At 44.6% G+C, this 20,458-nt stretch overlaps 1 protein-coding gene across 4 annotated transcripts in view; it reads right to left on the bottom strand.

Annotated features, from left to right (window-relative positions):
* Positions 1 to 616: 616 nt before the first annotated feature.
* epb41l4a (erythrocyte membrane protein band 4.1 like 4A) overlaps positions 617 to 20,458 on the bottom strand; it is a 99,005-nt gene continuing 79,163 nt past the window's right edge. For all 4 annotated transcript variants that reach the window (XM_064977516.1, XM_064977515.1, XM_064977514.1 and 1 more), the window contains 9 exons: positions 19,543 to 19,653; positions 17,449 to 17,505; positions 16,972 to 17,049; positions 14,237 to 14,356; positions 13,950 to 13,997; positions 11,029 to 11,100; positions 2,482 to 2,592; positions 1,996 to 2,074; positions 617 to 1,751 (listed from right to left, as the gene is read on the bottom strand). In XM_064977516.1, coding sequence (XP_064833588.1) covers positions 1,638 to 1,751; positions 1,996 to 2,074; positions 2,482 to 2,592; positions 11,029 to 11,100; positions 13,950 to 13,997; positions 14,237 to 14,356; positions 16,972 to 17,049; positions 17,449 to 17,505; positions 19,543 to 19,653 — 790 coding nt within the window. In that variant the 3' untranslated portion in view covers positions 617 to 1,637. The remainder of the gene's footprint in view (positions 1,752 to 1,995; positions 2,075 to 2,481; positions 2,593 to 11,028; positions 11,101 to 13,949; positions 13,998 to 14,236; positions 14,357 to 16,971; positions 17,050 to 17,448; positions 17,506 to 19,542; positions 19,654 to 20,458) is intronic.

The following is a 20,458-nucleotide window of genomic DNA, read 5'->3' as shown; positions in this document are numbered from 1 at the left end:
CATGGGTGTATATAGAATTCATTATTAATTGGCCATCCTAAAATATGTTCCTAATAGTTATCACTTTCATTTCTCCATTCAGGCACAGACATGGATTTGACAAGGATTGTAGATTAGATTCGGGACGGTTGTGTTTCTAAATCCAACGCTAGTAGTTTAGTTGGTGTTCCTGTATGAAGATATTGTAGCAGCCGCTGAACTGTTTCTTCCATTTCTGACTTTCTCGTCTTCTCATTCCAGCAAGGCAGAGTGAGTCATCCCAGACACCACCACCATTACATACACATTACATTTTGTCTTGGTTTTGTCCATCAGTGCTTCCATACTGATTATCCAAAAAGAACAGGATCAAATAAATAAGAATTTCATGATTTTAGACCAAATAAAAACCCTGAATAAATTAAATCCATTGGTATGTTATTACACATAGTCATCTTGTCCTTGAGCTTAACACTCTTCAGGTTACTGGTGTACAGTGCAGCCAGCCAGTGTCCTCTTCTCTTACAACAAGCAACCATTAGAGAGCAAACCCTGGCCATCTGACTCCACTTGGTGGTGACAAGTGTTACTACAGAAACAATATATAATCAATATCATGAAACACACTAACACCGACAACATTTTAGACATATTGAATGTATTTATTGACAAGGATGAATTTCCAGTTCAACTACTGTACAGTGTGGGCTACTCATTATTCATTATTGTAATTGATGATAACCCCCCCCCCCCCCCCAAATATTCATTATTAATGTGCAAAACAATGTTGGGGTCCAGCAGCAAAGTTTCCTACGGTACAGAAGTTCTTACAGTAAACACACCTGACAATACAGTAACATAATAACCCAGTCTGCATCACAAATGACACTCTATCCCCAGTGTAATACTTTTGACCAGGGTCCATAAGGGTCTGTTTAAAAGTAGTGCACGATGCAGGGAATAGGGTGCCATTTCAGATGCAAACTTTGTGTCCTCATGGGAACTCAACATGTATGAGTGAAACACTATGTTTTAATACTGCATATTGTATAATAATAACGCAAGTCAAATCAATTTGGAGGCAAATGCATTGTAAAACATGATTGATCTCAGACCTCACTGTGCAGTGATCGCTACACAATCCGGTCTCATCCGGATTACAACAATTGAGTACAATTGTACAGTATATCTCACCCACTCAGGAGTACTGTGGGCCCAGATCTGTTTGTGCTGTATAGCCTATGGTCGTTGTGGAGTTGGTTATACAGAACAAATATATCTGGGACCAGGCTTACTCAAAAGCGCCTTAAAGCTTAAATGCTCTCTAAAATGAAGACACTGTACAGGATTACTGGTGTCGGTGTGGTCAAAAGACAGCAGACTACACTGGCACAAACACTTTGAAAAGTGTCCTTTCTGTCCTCTTAAAGGGGTTTCCATGCATTATCTAACACATACTGTACATACACAGAGCAGTACTCCAAGGTGGGGTTGGTTACTGGTGTAGAGCACAACCAGTGTACTCTACACAGCCACCGTTGTTGTATTTCACAAGTTCATTTTTCTTTCTTTCCACAAATCAGGCTTTTCTTGACATGTTTTCTGTTGGTGAGAGATTGTGGCATTGTTTCTGCTGTGGTGGTTGCGTTTCTGTCAGGTCACGTCTCGACCTTGGTTCGGGGAGTATGGACCGTCTTCACCACCTTGGCGTTGCTCCTCACGTCAGGCTCTATGATCTCTGACAGCAGCGTGTCTTTAGAGCCTTGCTTCTTCTGGAAAACAATACATTGTTTCAATATCAATGCAGGGAGATGAATTGACCAGAGTTTGTGGTAATAAAAGCTGGTATTGTATCTAATACGTGTAGCACTGCCATTGAAATGAAATAATCACCCTACTATGCGCTCGCAAAGTATCACTTTTATTCATCGTGAACATTTCTGCCTCACAGCCTTTGTCACAGCTTGTACGTGTGGCATTGACCAATAAGCGGCAGGAAAAAGGTTTGTGACTGACCTGAGAGGAGGTGGAGCTGGAACCTGGGATGTCGGCTGTGCGTGTCACAGGTAAGGGGGGAAGAAGGTCTGTCCGGGTGCTGGGGAGAGGGTAGAGATGTGTTAGATGTTGGAAGACAAACGCAGGGTAACACTTTAATCATACTATACTATTTATGAAGCACACAGTCGCTTCCATTATCATGTCTCAAGGGGATGAACAATACAGGAACAAACCATCAGCATCAAGCAACCGTACAATAACTAGACTAGAGCCGGGATTGAATTTGACAAACGTTGCAGCGCCCTTGGCATTTAAAGGTAATATGCGATTGGGCAGACATTTGCTGAGTTTACCGTGAATGTGATCTCTGCGAACGTCAGGATCACTGCCTTTACACATCTACAACGCGCCTCAGATTGTATTCCATTTAAATGTGACATTTCGGGTGAGACTCTTGAAGAGTGAAAAACCATAAGATCTGGCCTGAGACCAGTTTAGACTCACTTGACCTCAGAGAGCACGGACCTCTCCCCTTCGGAACACTGGGAGCGTCGGTACTGATGGAAACTCCGGGGGGAATGAGAGTGCCGGATTTTGATTGGGTCTCCTTGGGTTCTGGAAAGAATGATGAACATAGAATCCTTCACTTTATATCATGTGTAGGAGAGTAGGCCTACCTCTCATTTAGCCCAGTGGGATATAAGCCCACGCCATACTGAATTCATCAGCTTCTATCTCAGAGGCGGTGAGATAGAATTAAATAGAGCATAATGTATCTCTACAGGGAGCAGTATGAAAAGGCCAGACTCAATCATTAAAGATGTGAGGGAAACACTTCAGTCTGGTGGGGAATCTGTTATCTTCTTATCCAAGTCCAGATCAACAGACCCTATGTGCTGACTGAGCATGCTCCATTCATTATAGACCTGTACGATTATTATATTGACCTGTCTGATTGTCATATAGACCTGTACGATTATCATATTGACCTGTCTGATTGTCATAATATCATACTTGTCTGATTATCATATTATCATACCTGTCTGGTTACCATATTATCATACCAACAGTTGAAGTCAGTAGTTTACATACACATTAAAACTCGTTTTTCAACCACTCCACAAATTTCTTGTTAACAAACTATAGTTTTGGCATGACACAAGTCATTTTTCCAACAATTGTTTACAGACAGATTATTTAACTTATAATTCACTGTATCACAATTCCAGTGGGTCTGAAGTTTACATACACTAAGTTGACTGTGCCTTTAAACAGCTTGGAAAATTCCAGAAAATTATGTCATGGCTTTAGATGCTTCTGATAGGCTAATTGACATCATTGAGTCAATTGGAGGTGTACCTGTGGATGTATTTCAAGGCCTACCTTCAAACTCAGTGCCTCTTTGCTTGACATCATGGGAAAATCTAAAGAAATCAGCCAAGACATAAGAAAAACATTTGTAGACCTCCACAAGTCTGCTTCATCCTTGGGAGCAATTTCCAAAACGCCTGAAGGTACCTAGTTCATCTGTACAATCAATAATACCAAAGTATAAACACCATGGGACCACGCAGCCGTCATATCGCTCAGGAAGGAGACGCGTTCTGTCTCCTAGAGATGAACGTACTTTGGTGCGAAAAGTGCAAATCAATCCCAGAACAACAGCTAAGGACCTTGTGAAGATGCTGGAGGAAACAGGTACAAAAGTATCTATATCCACAGTAAAACTTGTCAGGACCCGGTTTTGAACCTGGGTCTCCGGAGTGAGAAACAGTCACTTAACCAACTGAGCCACGAATAGACAGCAGAACCCAGAAGATGAGGCAGACACAGCAGTACTTAAGACGGTGTATTTAATAAAGAAAAAATCCTAAAATACAAAAATGGCAAATCCAAAAGGTGGTAGGTAAAACACAAAAGAACTCAAAAGAAACTCACCAAAAATAAACAAAAACAAAAAACAGAATACCACAAGAACGTCACCCGGAATCGACAAGCGCACACAGAACACTAGGGCAGGGTGCTAACATACAAACACAGAGCACAGAACTGAGGGAAACAAAGGGTTTAAATACAATCAGGGGAAACGAGACACAGGTGCAAACAATAATGGGGATCAAGGGAAAAACACAGGGACAAAAAGCACAATGGGGACATCTACTGACAAAAACCCGGAACAACCCTGGCCAAATCCTGACAGAATCCCCCTAGGAACGGCTCCTGACGTTCCTACCAGCTCTCTCAGGGTGGAGGACCCTGAACTGACGAATGAGGTCAGGGTCCAGGATGTCTTTGGCAGGAACCCAGGAGCGCTCCTCAGGACCGTAGCCTTCCCAGTCCACCAGATACTGCCAGGACCGCTGCACCCGGCGGGAATCCAGTATCCGGTGGACGGTATAAGCCGGCTGGCCTCCAATGACACGAGGCGGAGGGGGAGGTCTGTCTGCCGGGACAAGGGGAGAAAACAACAGGTTTTAACAATGACACATGAAATGTGGGATTAATCTTAAGGGATCTGGGTAAGTGTAGGCGATAAGAAACTGGGTTAACTCTCCTGGCAACCTTGAAGGGACCGATGTATTTTTGGGACAGCTTGCGAGACTCCACCCGTAGAGGTAAGTCTCTTGTGGAAAGCCAGACTCTCTGGCCGGGGCGCAGGGTAGGCCCGGGACGGCGACGTCTGTTGGCTTGTTGTTGATACCTCTGTGAGGAACGCATCAGATTAAGACGGGTCTTCCTCCACATAAGCCGACAGCGTCTGACGAACCTCAAGGCTGAAGGCACTCTGACTTCTGCCTCCTGGTCCGGGAACAATGGAGGAGCATAGCCAAACTGACACTCGTGCGGGGACATACCAGTGGAGGAGGAGCGCAAGGTGTTGTGCGCGTATTCGGCCCAAACAATAAAGGATGACCATGTGGACGGGTTGTCACGAGTCATACATCGGAGGGTGGTTTCCAGCTCTTGATTCATCCTCTCTGTTTGGCCGTTGGACTCCGGATGATACCCTGAAGATAGACTGGCAGAAGCCCCCATGAGTTGGCAGAAGGCCTTCCAAAACCTTGAGGCGAACTGGGGACCTCTGTCAGAAACCACATCTTGAGGAATGCCGAAGACTCGGAACACATGATTAATTACCAACTCAGCCGTTTCCTTGGCAGAAGGTAACTTAGTCAGAGGGACGAACCTGGCCGCCTTTGAAAACCTGTCGATTATGACTAGGATAGTAGTATTGCCATGGGATGGAGGAAGTCCAGTAATAAAGTCCAATGAGATATGGGACCAGGGTCTGTGGGGAACAGGTAAAGGATGAAGGAGTCCTTGAGGGCGGAGGTGAGAAGATTTGCCCTGGCAGCACACGGGGCAGGCATTGACGAAAGTGGCAACGTCTTCTCTTATGGTAGGCCACCAGAACTTACGCTGGATGAACTCCAAGGTGCGACCTACGCCCGGATGACAGGTGAGGCGAGAGGAGTGCCCCCACAGAAGGACCTGAGTCCTCACTGCCTTGGGGACAAACAACCGATTGGCAGGGCCTCCTTTAGGGTCCGGTTCGCTAGCTTGAGCACGTCTCACGGTATCCTCAACTTGCCACGAGATCGGAGCCACAATCTTAGCAGCAGGAAGGACAGGCATGTCCGTGTCATCTCGAATGGCAGGAGCGTAGACTCGGGACAGGGCATCCGGTTTGAGATTCTTCGACCCGGGCCGATAGGTGAGGATAAACTGGAATCGATTGAAGAAAAGAGACCATCTAGCTTGTCTAGAGTTCAATCGCTTCGCCTGCTGGATATACTCCAGATTTTTGTGGTCCGTAAGCACTTGAAACGGGTGAGAAGCCCCCTCGAGCCAGTGTCTCCATTCCTTCAATGCCATCTTAACCGCTAGGAGTTCACGATCCCCCACATCGTAGTTCCTCTCAGTCGGGGTAAGCCGGTGTGAGAAGAAAGCGCACGGATGAAGCTTCTTGTCTTCACCCCTCTGAGACAGGACAGCTCCAACACCAACCTCTGATGCGTCTACCTCCACCACAAATGGTTCATCCGTAGTCGGTAGTATCAGGATGGGAGCAGAGAGGATGCGCTGCTTGAGTCCTTGGAAGGCCGTCTCAGCTTCTCTTCCCCAAAAAAACCTTGCATTGCCACCTTTGGTTAAAGCTGAGAGAGGAGCTGCCACCAAACTGAAGTTCTTGATGAACTTGCGGTAAATGTTTGTGAAGCCCAGGAAACGCTGAACATCCTTAACGGATTTGGGGGTGGGCCAATCCGCTACCGCCCCTACCTTCCTAGGGTCCATTTGGATTCGACCGGGTTCCACTACAAATCCCAGGAATTGTACTCGGGATGAATGGAATTCACATTTTTCCGGCTTAACGTACAGATGGCTGTCCAGGAGGCGTTTGAGTACTTGTCTGACATGCTTAGTGTGTTCTTGAAGGGAGCTCGAAAAGATGAGGATGTCATCCAAGTAAACGAACACAAATATGTTAAGCATATCCCTAAGCACATCGTTTATGAGCGCTTGGAACACCGCTGGGGCGTTGGTCAGGCCGAAGGGCATCACCAAGTATTCATAGTGACCAGTAGGCGTGTTGAAAGCGGTCTTCCACTCGTCACCAGGTCTGATCCGCACAAGATGGTATGCGTTCCGCAGGTCAAGCTTAGTGAAAACAACTGCTTCCTGGAGCAGCTCGAAGGCTGTGGCCATAAGGGGTAGCGGGTAACGGTTACGGACGGTTATGTCATTGAGTCCCCGGTAGTCGATGCAAGGACGTAACCCACCATCTTTCTTGGCCACAAAGAAAAACCCTGCTCCCGCCGGGAGGTTGATGGACGCATGAGGCCTGCTTCCAGAGAGTCCTTGATGTAGGTATCCATAGCAGCTCGTTCGGGTGGAGATAGGGAAAAGATCCGACCCCTGGGGGCAAGTGCCCGGAAACAGGTCGATGGGGCAATCGTAAGATCTATGGGGTGGTAGCATGGTGGCCCTCTGTTTGCTAAACACCAGTTTGAGGTCATGGTAACACTCGGGAACTCGGGTCAGGTCGATGGATTCTAAAGACTCGGGAGTAGAACTCGGGGAATTCTGGAAAATACAAGTAGCTTGGCACGTAGGACCCCACTGCTTGATAGTGCCCACAGACCAGTCGATGTGAGGGTTATGGCTGTGAAGCCAGGGGTATCCAAGGACGAGAGGGAACTCGGAACAGGAGATCAAATGAAAGTTCATCAATTCCTGGTGTTGTGAAACTGAAAGTCTCAAGGAGGTAGTGACATGAGTGACAAGTCCAGATCCCAAAGGGCTTCCATCCAATGTAGTGACCCTCATGGGTTCACTTAGAGGTTCAGAGGGAACGCCATTCTCCTTCGCCCAGACACCATCCATGAAGTTACCTGCGGCTCCAGAGTCTACCAAGGCTTGAAGGTGAAGCTTGTGGTTGTCCCAGGAGAGGGTGACTGGAATGAGCAGACGGGAGTTGGACGGATGGGAGGAGGTTATGTTTCCCGTTACAGTTCCCCCGGTCTGTACGGGACAGAGCGTTTCCCTGGAGCCCGGGACACGTGGAACGGAAATGGCCCGGTTTGCCGCAATATAGACAGCGTCGCTCCCTCATCCGGCGGTCTCTCTCAGCCTGGGAGATGCGTCCAATCTGCATGGGTTCCGGTGGAGCCAGTGATGATAAAGGTGGGGACTCGGAGCTGGGACTGATAGGAGCTAGAGGTCTACGGTTGAGTTCTCTCTCTCAGACGCTGGTCAATGCGTGAGGCCAACTTGATCAGGGACTCGAGATTGTCCGGTGGTTCCCAAGTGGCCAGTTCATCTTGGATAGTGTCGGAAAGGCCTTTCAGAAAGCACACCGTGAGCGCCTCGTTGTTCCAGCCACTCGCTGCTGCCACCGTGCGGAACTGGATGGCATAGTCCGTCACGCTGCGCCAACCTTGATGGAGAGTCAGGAGCTGTTTGGCTGAGTCAGAACCACTGCTTGGGCCTTGAAACACTCGTTTGAATTCCTCAGCAAAGGCAGAGTAGCTGGCACAGCAGGAACTATGGGCATCCCACACAGCAGTAGCCCAGGCCAGGGCTTTTTCCGACAGCAGGGTGATGATATATGCGATCTTAGACCGGTCGGTGGGAAACGACGAGGGTTGCAGCTCAAAGGAGAGAGAACATTGAGTGAGAAACCCTTTACAAGCACTTGGATCACCTGAGAACCGTTGGGGAGGTGGAAGACGAGGTTCAGCAAGGGGGTTAACTGCCATGGGTACGTGAACTTGAGGTACTGGGACGGGAACTGTTGCCGGGGTAAGTCGATCAGATATTTGCTTAATGGAAGTCAGCATCTCCGACAGAAGATGAGAATGTCTAGCCATTAAGGCCTCTTGCTGAACCAGGGCGGCTTCGTGGCGTTGGACAGTCTCCTGGTGGTGGGACAGCGTGGCAAAAAGGTCCTGGGAACTGGCTGCCTCTGGGTTCATTTTTGGCTCTGTGTTTCTGTCAGGACCCGGTTTTGAACCTGGGTCTCCGGAGTGAGAAACAGTCACTTAACCAACTGAGCCACGAATAGACAGCAGAACCCAGAAGATGAGGCAGACACAGCAGTACTTAAGACGGTGTATTTAATAAAGAAAAAATCCTAAAATACAAAAATGGCAAATCCAAAAGGTGGTAGGTAAAACACAAAAGAACTCAAAAGAAACTCACCAAAAATAAACAAAAACAAAAAACAGAATACCACAAGAACGTCACCCGGAATCGACAAGCGCACACAGAACACTAGGGCAGGGTGCTAACATACAAACACAGAGCACAGAACTGAGGGAAACAAAGGGTTTAAATACAATCAGGGGAAACGAGACACAGGTGCAAACAATAATGGGGATCAAGGGAAAAACACAGGGACAAAAAGCACAATGGGGACATCTACTGACAAAAACCCGGAACAACCCTGGCCAAATCCTGACAAAACTAGTCCTATATTGACATAACCCGAAAGGCCGCTCAGCAAGGAAGAAGCCACTGCTCCAAAACCACCATAAAAAAGCCAGACAATGGTTTGCAACTGCATATGGGGACAAAGATCATACTTTTTGGAGAAATGTCCTCTGGTCTGATGAAACAAAAATACAACTGTTTGGCCCTAATGACCATTGTCATGTTTGGAGAAAAAAGGGGGAGGCTTGCAAGCTGAAGAACACCATCCCAACTGTGAAGCACGGGAGTGGCAGCATCATGTTGTGGGGGTGCCTTGCTGCAGGAGGGACTGGTGCACTTCACAAAATAGATGGCATCACAAGGATGGAAAATTATGTGGATATATTGAAGCAACATTTCAAGACATCAGTCAGGAAGTTAAAGGTTGGTAGCATATAGGTCTTCCAAATGGACAATGACCCCAAGCATACTTCCACAGTTGTGGCAAAATGGCTTAATGACAAAGTCAAGGTATTGAAGTGGCCATCACAAAGCCCTGACCTCAATCCTATGGAAAATCTGTGTGCAGAACTGAAAAAGCACATGCGAGCAAGGAGGCCTACAAACCTGACTCAGTTACACCAGCTCTGTCAGGAGGAATGGGCCAAAATTCACCCAACTTATTGTGGGAAGCTTGTGGAAGGCTACTCGAAACGTTTGACCCAAGTTAAACAATTTAAAGGCAATGCTACCGAATACTAAGTGAGTTTATGTAAACTTCTGACCCACTGGGAATGTGATGAGAGAAATAAAAGCTGAAATAAATTATTCTCTCTACTATTATTCTGACATTTCACATTCTTAAAATAAAGTGGTGATCCTAAATGACCTAAGACAGGGAAGTTTTACTAGGATTAAATGTCAGGAATTGTGAAAAACTGAGTTTAAATGTATTTGGCTAAGGTGTATGGAAACTTCCGACTTCAACTGTATCTGATTATCACATTATCATACCTGTCTGATTATCATATCGTAACTGTCTGACTATCATATTGACCTGTCTGATTGTCATATAGTCCTGTCTGATTATCATAACTGTCATATTATCATATTGACCGGTGTGATTATCATATAGACCTGTCTAATTAGCATATAGACCTGTCTGAGTAGCATATAGACCTGTCTGATTATCATATAGACCTGTCTGATAATCATATATACCTGTCTGATTATCATATTATCATAACTGTCTGATTATGGGGCCCGCGGTTCAATCCCAGGCTGTGTTGCAGCTGACCGGGAGACCCATGAGGCAGTGCACAATTGGCCCAGCGTTGTCCGGGTTAGGGAAGGGTTTGGTCGGCTGGGATCTCCTTGTCCCATCGCGTTCTAGCAACTCTTTGTGGCGGGCCGGGCGCATGCACGCTGACTTTGGTCGCCAGCTGTACGGTGTTTCCTTCGACACATTGGTGTGGTTGGCTTCCGGGTTATGCAAGCAGTGCGGCTTTATGGGGTCATGTTTCGGAGGATGCATGGCTCTCAACCTTCGCCTATCCTGAGTCCGTACGAGAGTTGCAGCAATGGCACAAGACAGTAACTACCAATTGGACATCCCAAAATTGCGGAGAAAAAGGGGTAAAAATACATATTATCATAACCGTCTGATTATCATATTGACTTGTCATATATACCTGTCTGATTCTCATATTATCATACTGTCTGATTATCATATAGACCAGTCTGATTATCATATAGATCTGTCTGATTATCATATAGATCTGTCTGATTATCATATAGACCAGTCTGATTATCATATAGATCTGTCTGATTATCATATATACCTGTCTGATTCTTATATTATCATACTGTCTGATTATAATATACCTGTCTGATTATCATATAGACCAGTCTGATTATCATATAGACCTGTCTGATTATCATATAGACCAGTCTGATTATCTTATAGACCAGTCTGATTATCATATAGACCAGTCTGATTATCATATAGATCTGTCAGATTATCATATAGACCTGTCTGATTATCATGTAGATTTGTCTGATTATCATATCGACAAGTTTTCATCTTAAAACATTTACAGACTATCTAATCTAATGAGGAAGGGAGTAGCAGTCACTCACTCCACTTTCTTGTAGGGGATCTCCTTCAGCTGATCCTCTGTTAGATCAGGAGCAGGGTCCACCAGCTCCGTCCTGTAGGAACACAACCACCAGGGTATGTTACCATTCATGTTACCATTCACTGGAGAAAAGGCTGTGCACACTTTTTTCAAAAACCTCTGAAGGCTGTGTTAGTGCATACTGTTCAATAGTATATTCTCTTTATGAATAGTTATCAACTATTAGACATGGTTAGTCAAGTTATTATAGTGCTACACCTTTAACTTTTCATAACATAGGAAAAAAAGCCTATTGGTCATACTTTATTTGGATAGTCCATCTGTAGGTCACACTATCAACTACCTACAGTGCCTTGCGAAAGTATTCGGCCCCCTTGAACTTTGCGACCTTTTGCCACATTTCAGGCTTCAAACATAAAGATATAAAATTGTATTTTTTTGCGAAGAATCAACAACAAGTGGGACACAATCATGAAGTGGAACGACATTTATTGGATATTTCAAACTTTTTTAACAAATCAAAAACTGAAAAATTGGGCGTGCAAAATTATTCAGCCCCCTTAAGTTAATACTTTGTAGCGCCACCTTTTGCTGCGATTACAGCTGTAAGTCGCTTGGGGTATGTCTATCAGTTTTTGCATATCGAGAGACTGAATTTTTTTCCCATTCCTCCTTGCAAAACAGCTCGAGCTCAGTGAGGTTGGATGGAGAGCATTTGTGAACTGCAGTTTTCAGTTCTTTCCACAGATTCTCGATTGGATTCAGGTCTGGACTTTGAATTGGCCATTCTAACATCTGGATATGTTTATTTTTGAACCATTCCATTGTAGATTTTGCTTAATGTTTTGGATCATTGTCTTGTTGGAAGACAAATCTCCGTCCCAGTCTCAGGTCTTTTGCAGACTCCATCAGGTTTTCTTCCAGAATGGTCCTGTATTTGGCTCCATCCATCTTCCCATCAATTTTAACCATCTTCCCTGTCCCTGCTGAAGAAAAGCAGGCCCAAACCATGATACTGCCACCACCATGTTTGACAGTAGAGATGGTAGTGTTCAGGGTGATGAGCTGTGTTGCTTTTATGCCAAACATAACGTTTTGCATTGTTGCCAAAAAGTTCAATTTTGGTTTCATCTGACCAGAGCACCTTCTTCCACATGTTTGGTGTGTCTCCCAGGTGGCTTGTGGCAAACTTTAAACAATACTTTTTATGGATATCTTTAAGAAATGGCTTTCTTCTTGCCACTCTTCCATAAAGGCCAGATTTGTGCAATATACGACTGATTGTTGTCCTATGGACAGAGTCTCCCACCTCAGCTGTAGATCTCTGCAGTTCATCCAGAGTGATCATGGGCCTCTTGGCTGCATCTCTGATCAGTCTTCTCCTTGTTTGAGCTGAAAGTTTAGAGGGACGGCCAGGTCTTGGTAGATTTGCAGTGGTCTGATACTCCTTCCATTTCAATATTATCGCTTGCACAGTGCACCTTGGGATGTTTAAAGCTTGGGAAATCTTTTTGTATCCAAATCCGGCTTTAAACTTCTTCACAACAGTATCTCGGACCTGCCTGGTGTGTTCCTTGTTCTTCATGATGCTCTCTGCGCTTTTAACAGACCTCTGAGACTATCACAGTGCAGGTGCATTTATACGGAGACTTAATTACACACAGGTGGATTGTATTTATCATCATTAGTCATTTAGGTCAACATTGGATCATTCAGAGATCCTCACTGAACTTCTGGAGAGAGTTTGCTGCACTGAAAGTAAAGGGGCTGAATAATTTTTGCACGCCCAATTTTTCAGTTTTTGATTTGTTAAAAAAGTTTGAAATATCCAATACATGTTGTTCCACTTCATGATTGTGTCCCACTTGTTGTTGATTCTTCACAAAAAAATACAGTTTTATATCTTTATGTTTGAAGCCTGAAATGTGGCAAAAGGTCACAAAGTTCAAGGGGGCCAAATACTTTTGCCTAAGCGGGTTGCCATGTGCCTTTTACTGAGGAGTGGCTTCCGTCTGGCCACTCTACCATAAAGAACTGATTGGTGAAGTGCTGTAGAGATGGTTGTCCTTCTGGAAGGTTCTTCCATCTCCACCGAAGAACTCTGGAGCTCTGTCACCGGGTTCTTGGTCACCTCCCTGACCAAGGCCCTTCTTCCCCGATTGCTCAGTATGTCCGGGCGGCCAGCTCTAGGAAGAGTCTTGGTGGTTCCAAACTTCTTCCATTTAAGAATGATGGAGGCCACTGTGTTCTTGGGGACCTTCAAAGCTGCAGTAATTTTTTGGTACCCTTCTCCAGATCTGTGACTTGACACAATCCTGTCTCGGGGCTCTACGGACAATTCCTTCGACCTCATGGCTTGGTTTTTGCTCTGACATGCACTGTCAACTGTGGGACCTTACATAGACAGGTGTGTGCCTTTTTCAAATCATGTCCAATCAATTGAATTTAACACAATCAAGTTGTAAAAACATCTCAAGGATGATCAATGGAAACAGGATGCACCTGAGCTCAATTTGAAGTCTCATAGCAAAGAGTCTGAATACTTATGTAAATAAGGTATTTCTGTTATTTATTTTTAATACATTTGCAAACATTTCTAAAAACCTGTTTCACTTTGTCAGTATGGGGTATTGTGTGTAGATTGATGAGGAAAACATGTAATTGAAACCATTTTAGAATAAGGCTGTAATGTAACAAAATAATGAAAAAGTCAAGGGGTCTAAAAAACTTTCTGAACGCCATATACATTTATACTGACTACAGACCCACACACCTACTCACATACAATTATCATATACCTGTATGCTGCTGCTACTCTGTTTATCATATATCCTAATGCCTAGTTACCTTACCCAAATAAAGTGGTGCCTGCTTATTTCTAAAAGAGCACTGTTGAACCTCATTAATGGAGTCATTACTTACTGGATGTGCTTCCACAGCTGTTCTTTAGCCTGCACATCTGGACTCCGCCTGGAACACGTCACAGAATTGCAGGGGTTAATAGTTCAAGGGTTATTTATAAGACGGACCATCTGATAAGGAGAGTTATTGTAATGAATGGAAATTCTTCCCTCTGTGTATCTGGAAATTGAGGAGATGAAATTGACCGTAGCTTAAGGCATTGTTCCAGGTCAGGTCAGAGGTGGGGGTCTTTAGCGCAGGGAGGAGCGGGAAGGAGGGTGTGTGCGACTTGTGTATGGTTGTCTTACGATCGTGAACGGTGTCGTGAGCGGCGATGGTTTGGGTCGTTCTGAGACCTCTCTTTTTGACGACAGACCACAGCTTCCCACTGAGGACCAGAGTCCACCATCTCATTCTCCTGACGAGACCTGGAATATAATATTATTTTAGTATTGTAATATCATGTAGGACTATTATATGCCAGTATATTATAAATATACAGCAGAAACATATTACTTCTATGTAAAAGACCTGGAAGGCTGGAACATACAATCCAACCATGTTACATCTACACAGACATGTACAGAGATGACAGTATGGTTGCAATTAACTGACACATGATGCATCCACATTCAAAGGACCTTGCGTTCTCAGAACATGCGCAGAACAGCTGGCAGGCATATTCACAGTCATTTTCAACCTCTCCTTGTCCCAGTCTGTAATCCCCACATGTTTTAAGATAACCACCATCATTCCTGTTCCTAAGAACTTTAAGGCTTCATGCCACAATGACTACTGCCCCGTACCACTCACATCTGTAATCATGAAGTGCTTTGAGAGGCTGGTTATGACACACATCAACTTCATCATCCCAGACACCCTAGACCCACTCCAATTTACATTCCGCCCCAGCAGATCCCGAGACGACACAATTTCAATTGCACTCACACTGCTAGATAAGAGGAACACCTATGTGAGAAAGCTTTTAATTGACTGCAGATCAGCGTTCAACAGCATGTTGCCTTCCAAGCTCATCACTAAGCTTAGGACTTTTGGACTGAACACCTCCCTCTGCATCTGGATCCTGGACTTCCTGACAGGCTGACCCCAGGTGATGATGGTCGGCAACATCCCCATCCGCCACGTTGACCCTCAACACGGGGGCCCCACAGGGGTGCGTGCTTAGTCCCTTCCTGTAATCCCTGTTCACCCACAACTGCGTGGCCACGTACGACTCCAACACCATCCCCAAGTTTGCTGACGAGAACAGTTTTAGGCCTGATCACCAGTGACGATGAAACACTTCTCAAAAAGTTCTACAGCTGTACCATTAGGAGCATCTTGACTGGCTGCATCACTGCTTGGTATGACAGTAGCACCAGTACATCACTGGGGCTGAGCTCCCCTGCCATGCAGGACCTCTATGTCAGGTGGTGTGAAAATAAGGCCTAAAAAAATCGCTAAGACTATTCTCTCCTCTTCTGCACGGCCAAATGGTGTCGGTGCATCAAGTCTGGCAGCAACAGGCTCCTGAACAGCTTCTTTCCCCAAGCCATAAAACTGATAAATAGCTAACTAAATGGCTACACAGATTATCTGATTATTGTCTCTATGCAGATTATTGTCTCTATGCACACTCACAGGGCCATACACACACATGCAAACTGTCACTCCAACACACACACAAACTGTCACTACATCATTTGCTCACACACACATAATATCCACATACAATTATACTGACACTGCACACCCACTCACACACAATCATCATATACTGTACACTGCTGTTACTCTGTTTATCATATATCCTGATGCCTAGTCACATATCTACATCTATGACTCCAGTATCCCTGCACATTGTACATATGGTACTAGAACTGACAGCCCCGATACACTGAGTATACAAAACATTAAGAGACCTGCTTTTTCCATGACATAGACTGACCAGGTGAAAGCTATGATCCCTTATTGATGTCACCTGTTAAATCCACTTCAATCAGTCTAGATGAATGGGAGGAGACTTAAAGAAGGCCTTTTCAGCCTTGAAACAAGAGAGACATGGATTGTGTATGTGTGCCACTGACGGTGCATGGGCAAGGCAAAAAATGTAAGTGCCTTTGAACTAGGTATGGCAATATGTGCCAGGCGCACTGGTTTATGTCAAGAACTGCAACGCTGCTGGGTTTTTCACACTTAACAGTTTCCCATGTGTATCAAGAATGGTCCACCACACATAGGACATCCAGCCAACTTGACACAACTGTGGGAAGCCTTGGAGTCCACATGGTCCAGCATCCTCATGGAACACTTTCAAAACCTTGTACAGTCCATGCCCTGATGAATTGAGTCTGTTCTGAAGGCAAAAAGGGTTCCTAATGTTTGGTATACTCAGTGTATATAGTGTATATATAAGCTTACTTACTTTCTCGTGTTCTTCTTATTTCTTTTTTTTCTTTCTTTTTTTTCTACCTTATGTTATTTTTAGTATTAAATTGTTATTGATTACTGCAGTGTTGGGTTTAGAACTAGAAACTTGAAAAAACAATATTGTACATACAGTACATCACTATTTTTACTGTCACAACAGATAGGAACACAATTTCCATGAAATATACTCTCTCGTTTCCTTCCTAATTACTTTCGCTCCATCATGAGATATTCAGACACTTGAGGCTGTCTATAGTGTATCGTATATCGTATGACACAGCTAGGGAACCATTGTGGGTCTCAACATATAGTATCATTCAGAGGACAATAGCAGCCTGATGATATGCTGTATTTCTTCAATACAGACTTCCCTTACAGACACTGGCTTAGGGAAATAGTAGTCTTGGGAGCTATACCCCCATATGATAGAGTTGTAGTTTACTATGGAATGGCTGTCACCTTTGAGAAATATTACTATGTACTTTTAATGGTACTACTATGTACAAAATAGGAGGTAGTAGTAGCGGTTTACTATATATCTTTATTCTGTATATTTAATGGCTATATGTACAGATATGTCTCTTTGTAGGGAAAGCAGAGTGGCATCACTCACCGGTTCCTCTTTTTACGATGCTCCCGGGTGGAGTTCTCGGACTCGCTGCCACTACTGGTGTTGCCACGAGAGCGTGACCTGCGGGTGGGCAGCGGTGAATAAAACGAGGTTAAAAGTTGACGAGGGTCAAATAAATGAGATGGAATGTTGTTTGTGTATGACCTGTCAGAGAGAGAGGACAAATGTTAACTTTTACTTTTAGAGAAATGACTCCAGTACTTGGCTAATGTAACTGCTGAAAAACAGAACCACACACTGACTAGATCGTCATCCCTGTAGAGCTCCAACGGTGGGTTTGTGGTGCTGCCACATTACAACACAGCACATCAATGATAATCTTGGCAAGTCACTGGGTTTATCTGACTTGTCTAAGTCTGTGTGGAACGTAGGGATGTAAAGATGTGACCCTTTAGTTGCAGAGAGGACAGAGGTTCAGAATTGAAGAATTTAGCATGCAGTACTGTAAGCTAACTGTACCTCCTTAGCTGATCGTTCTGGTTTGGGGGATCTGTTGGATCACTGGCCTGGCCTTTCCTGAGGGATCATATCACAGAAGTTATGACTGTCATGTTATTATCAGAGAGTCACTGTCATGTTGTTACTATTAGACATCAGAGGAATGTCACTGTCATGTTACAACTACTATTAAACAGAGAGTGTTGATGAGTTTGACATGTTTTAATCATCAACATAAACATGAATGACTCTGACTTAAAAGTGAGAGCATCTGTCCCACTATGATTTATGATAATTGGTATCTATTCAAAGAGAGTGCTTCATTGGCCACAAACCCTAGGGGTAATCTGGTTCAGGGTTTCTACCCAGACATTCTGCATCTCTGCCCCACAACAGACACAGCCCAGACGAACCTTTATCACTCATTCATATTCAAATAACATGAAGTACAAATCTGGTATTTGATTACTAGAATGGTCTACTTCATACAAACACACTACTATGTGACCTTTGCAGTAGTTTCAGTACAGCGTAGACACATTTATAAGGCAATTTAAGCAGGGGAGTCTTCAAAAGACATGTTTGGTAATTAACTGCTTGTATAGGAACAATTATCAGCTGTTATAAGGTAAACATGTTTTGTTATACACATACCCACAATATTGTGCGTAATGCTAATAGTGGAGCAAGAACTGTACAGGCTCTACAGTTAGTTCCACATTACACCACTAGAAGGCAACATTATCCCATATATGTACTTTTCAAAGGGGAAATTACTGAAAGAGCAACATTGATGTATTCTCCTGTCCTCTCCTCTTCTGCCACCTGAGTCCAGTCCTCTCCTCTCCTCTTCTGCCACTACCCGAGTCCTGTCCCCTCCTCTCCTCTTCTGCCACTACCTGAGTCCTGTCCCCTCCTCTCCTCTTCTGCCACTACCTGACTCCTGTCCCCTCCTCTCCTCTTCTGCCACTACCCGAGTCCTGTCCCCTCCTCTCCTCTTCTGCCACTACCCGAGACCTGTCTCCTCCTCTCCTCTTCTGCCACTACCCGAGTCCTGTCTCCTCCTCTCCTCTTCTTCCACTACCCGAGTCTTGTCTCCGCCTCTCCTCTTCTTCCACTACCCGAGTCCTGTCCCCTCCTCTCCTCTTCTTCCACTACCCGAGTCCTTTCCCCTCCTATTCTCTTCTGCCACTACCCGAGTCCTTTCCCCTCCTATTCTCTTCTGCCACTACCCGAGGTTCACTTTCTACCTGCACAAGAAGCACAGCTGGTCAGGTTATGAACAGTCCATATAACTGTCAGTTATTGGCAGCACAGGTAAAATGTCCTAGGTTAGCTAGGTGAAGGGAACACATCTCTACCAGCACAGGTGTCATACCTATAGAGGTCACATGGCCACGTGCCCCCTCAGATTTGTCCTGTTGGTGTTTCTCTGTAATACTACTATCCACCTATCAATTTGATGAAGTTGTCTTTAGCTAACCTAGATAGGTTTCCAATCTCCCAACCTGATAACTAGCTACCAAGAAGCCATTTCAGGATATCAATCAAGTTAGAGTAGCTAGCTTGTCTATCTTTCATACTAGCTGGCATGCCTGCTGGCAAGGTTGGTAGACATTAGAAAAGCAAGTAATACTAAATGTGCTGAATAAGACTCACATTCCTTTCAATCTTTTACCCAGATTTTAGCAGAGATGCAGAGAAGCATATTTAGTTTCTTTAAAAAAATTAACACCAGTCAGAAGGATATAGACAGCTCAAGAGGTATGCTTAGATATGCAGAAAAATAACATTTTTTTACATAGAAATATGCATAATTATTATGGCTCTAGATTACTGAAAAAGCTGTTTCAGGTGTTTTGAAAATGCAAAAATCTCCAACTCCCGAAAGGGGGGGCTGGTCCAGAGGGAAGCCCCCCCTTTCGGGAGTTGGAGATTTTTTTTTTATCCTCGCGTACTTTGGGCTCCCTCTGATTTTTGGGATGCATGACGTCCCTGAGCATAAGGTACACATGGACAGTTGATGGACAGTACATGCTAGTGTCAGCTGAGCTATTGGGGGGAGAGGTGGGTTGACATGTTATAGGTGAAAGATCATAGGAGAAGGCTACACACCAGCGTGGGTTCTGGGAAGTTTCCTTTGCGCTGCCTCCTGAAGGGGTGCGACCACGTGCTTTGAGAAATTTGGGCGACTTGGTTCGCTGGTTTGCTGTGTTGTACAGTCCACTGGGGAGGAAAACAAGGAAACTTGATCAGAATTACCATCAGGGCAGGCAGCTAGCTGTCAATAATGCATACATTGATCTATATAGTGAATGATCTGTTGGCAAAAACAAACTCTTAAGTATAGTCCTTAGTCATCACGCTGATACAAACTGACAACATTCCTCTTTACCTAGCCATAACCACAATGACACAGATACGTCACTAAATGGCAGGATGATGACATCATAGTCTCAGAGGATACATCTAAATGCCAAGGCAACAGGTCACACCAATGGCTGCTGGTTAGTGACCCCAGGCCTCACACACATCCTGTCTGTCTGCATTCATTAGCTTCAGATAAGGCCCCTCTGACACACACACACACACGTACACACACACACACACACGTACACACACATACACACACTCACAGCCCCCTGAGAGGGAAAGAGGGAGCACATTGCAGCCCCAAGATAACACAAATCAATATGGAAATGAAATAATGTTGAAACCAGCTCATTGATATGCAAATAGCCTTGGATAATACTAAATTATCATCAGAAGACAGTAGCTATGTCTGAAATGGCAACCCATTCCCTATGTAGTGCACTACTTTTCATCAGGGCTCTGGTCAAAAGTACTGCACTATGTAGGGAGTAGGGTGCAATTTCGTACGAAGACCGGCTCTGCAAGTTCAACAAGTTGAATATGAATGGGCAGTTCTGTTACATTTTTGTAATTTAGCAGAAGCTCTTATCCAGAGCGACTTCCAGTCTTTATATTCCTTAGTAGTGTTCGCCAGTGAGAATCAAACCCACAACCCTAG

Source organism: Oncorhynchus masou, chromosome 11 (assembly GCF_036934945.1).
Source record: "Oncorhynchus masou masou isolate Uvic2021 chromosome 11, UVic_Omas_1.1, whole genome shotgun sequence".
Lineage (NCBI taxonomy): Eukaryota > Metazoa > Chordata > Actinopteri > Salmoniformes > Salmonidae > Oncorhynchus > Oncorhynchus masou.
The sequence above is the reverse complement of the archived record's forward strand: the minus strand, read 5'-3'. Positions and strand labels throughout refer to the sequence as shown.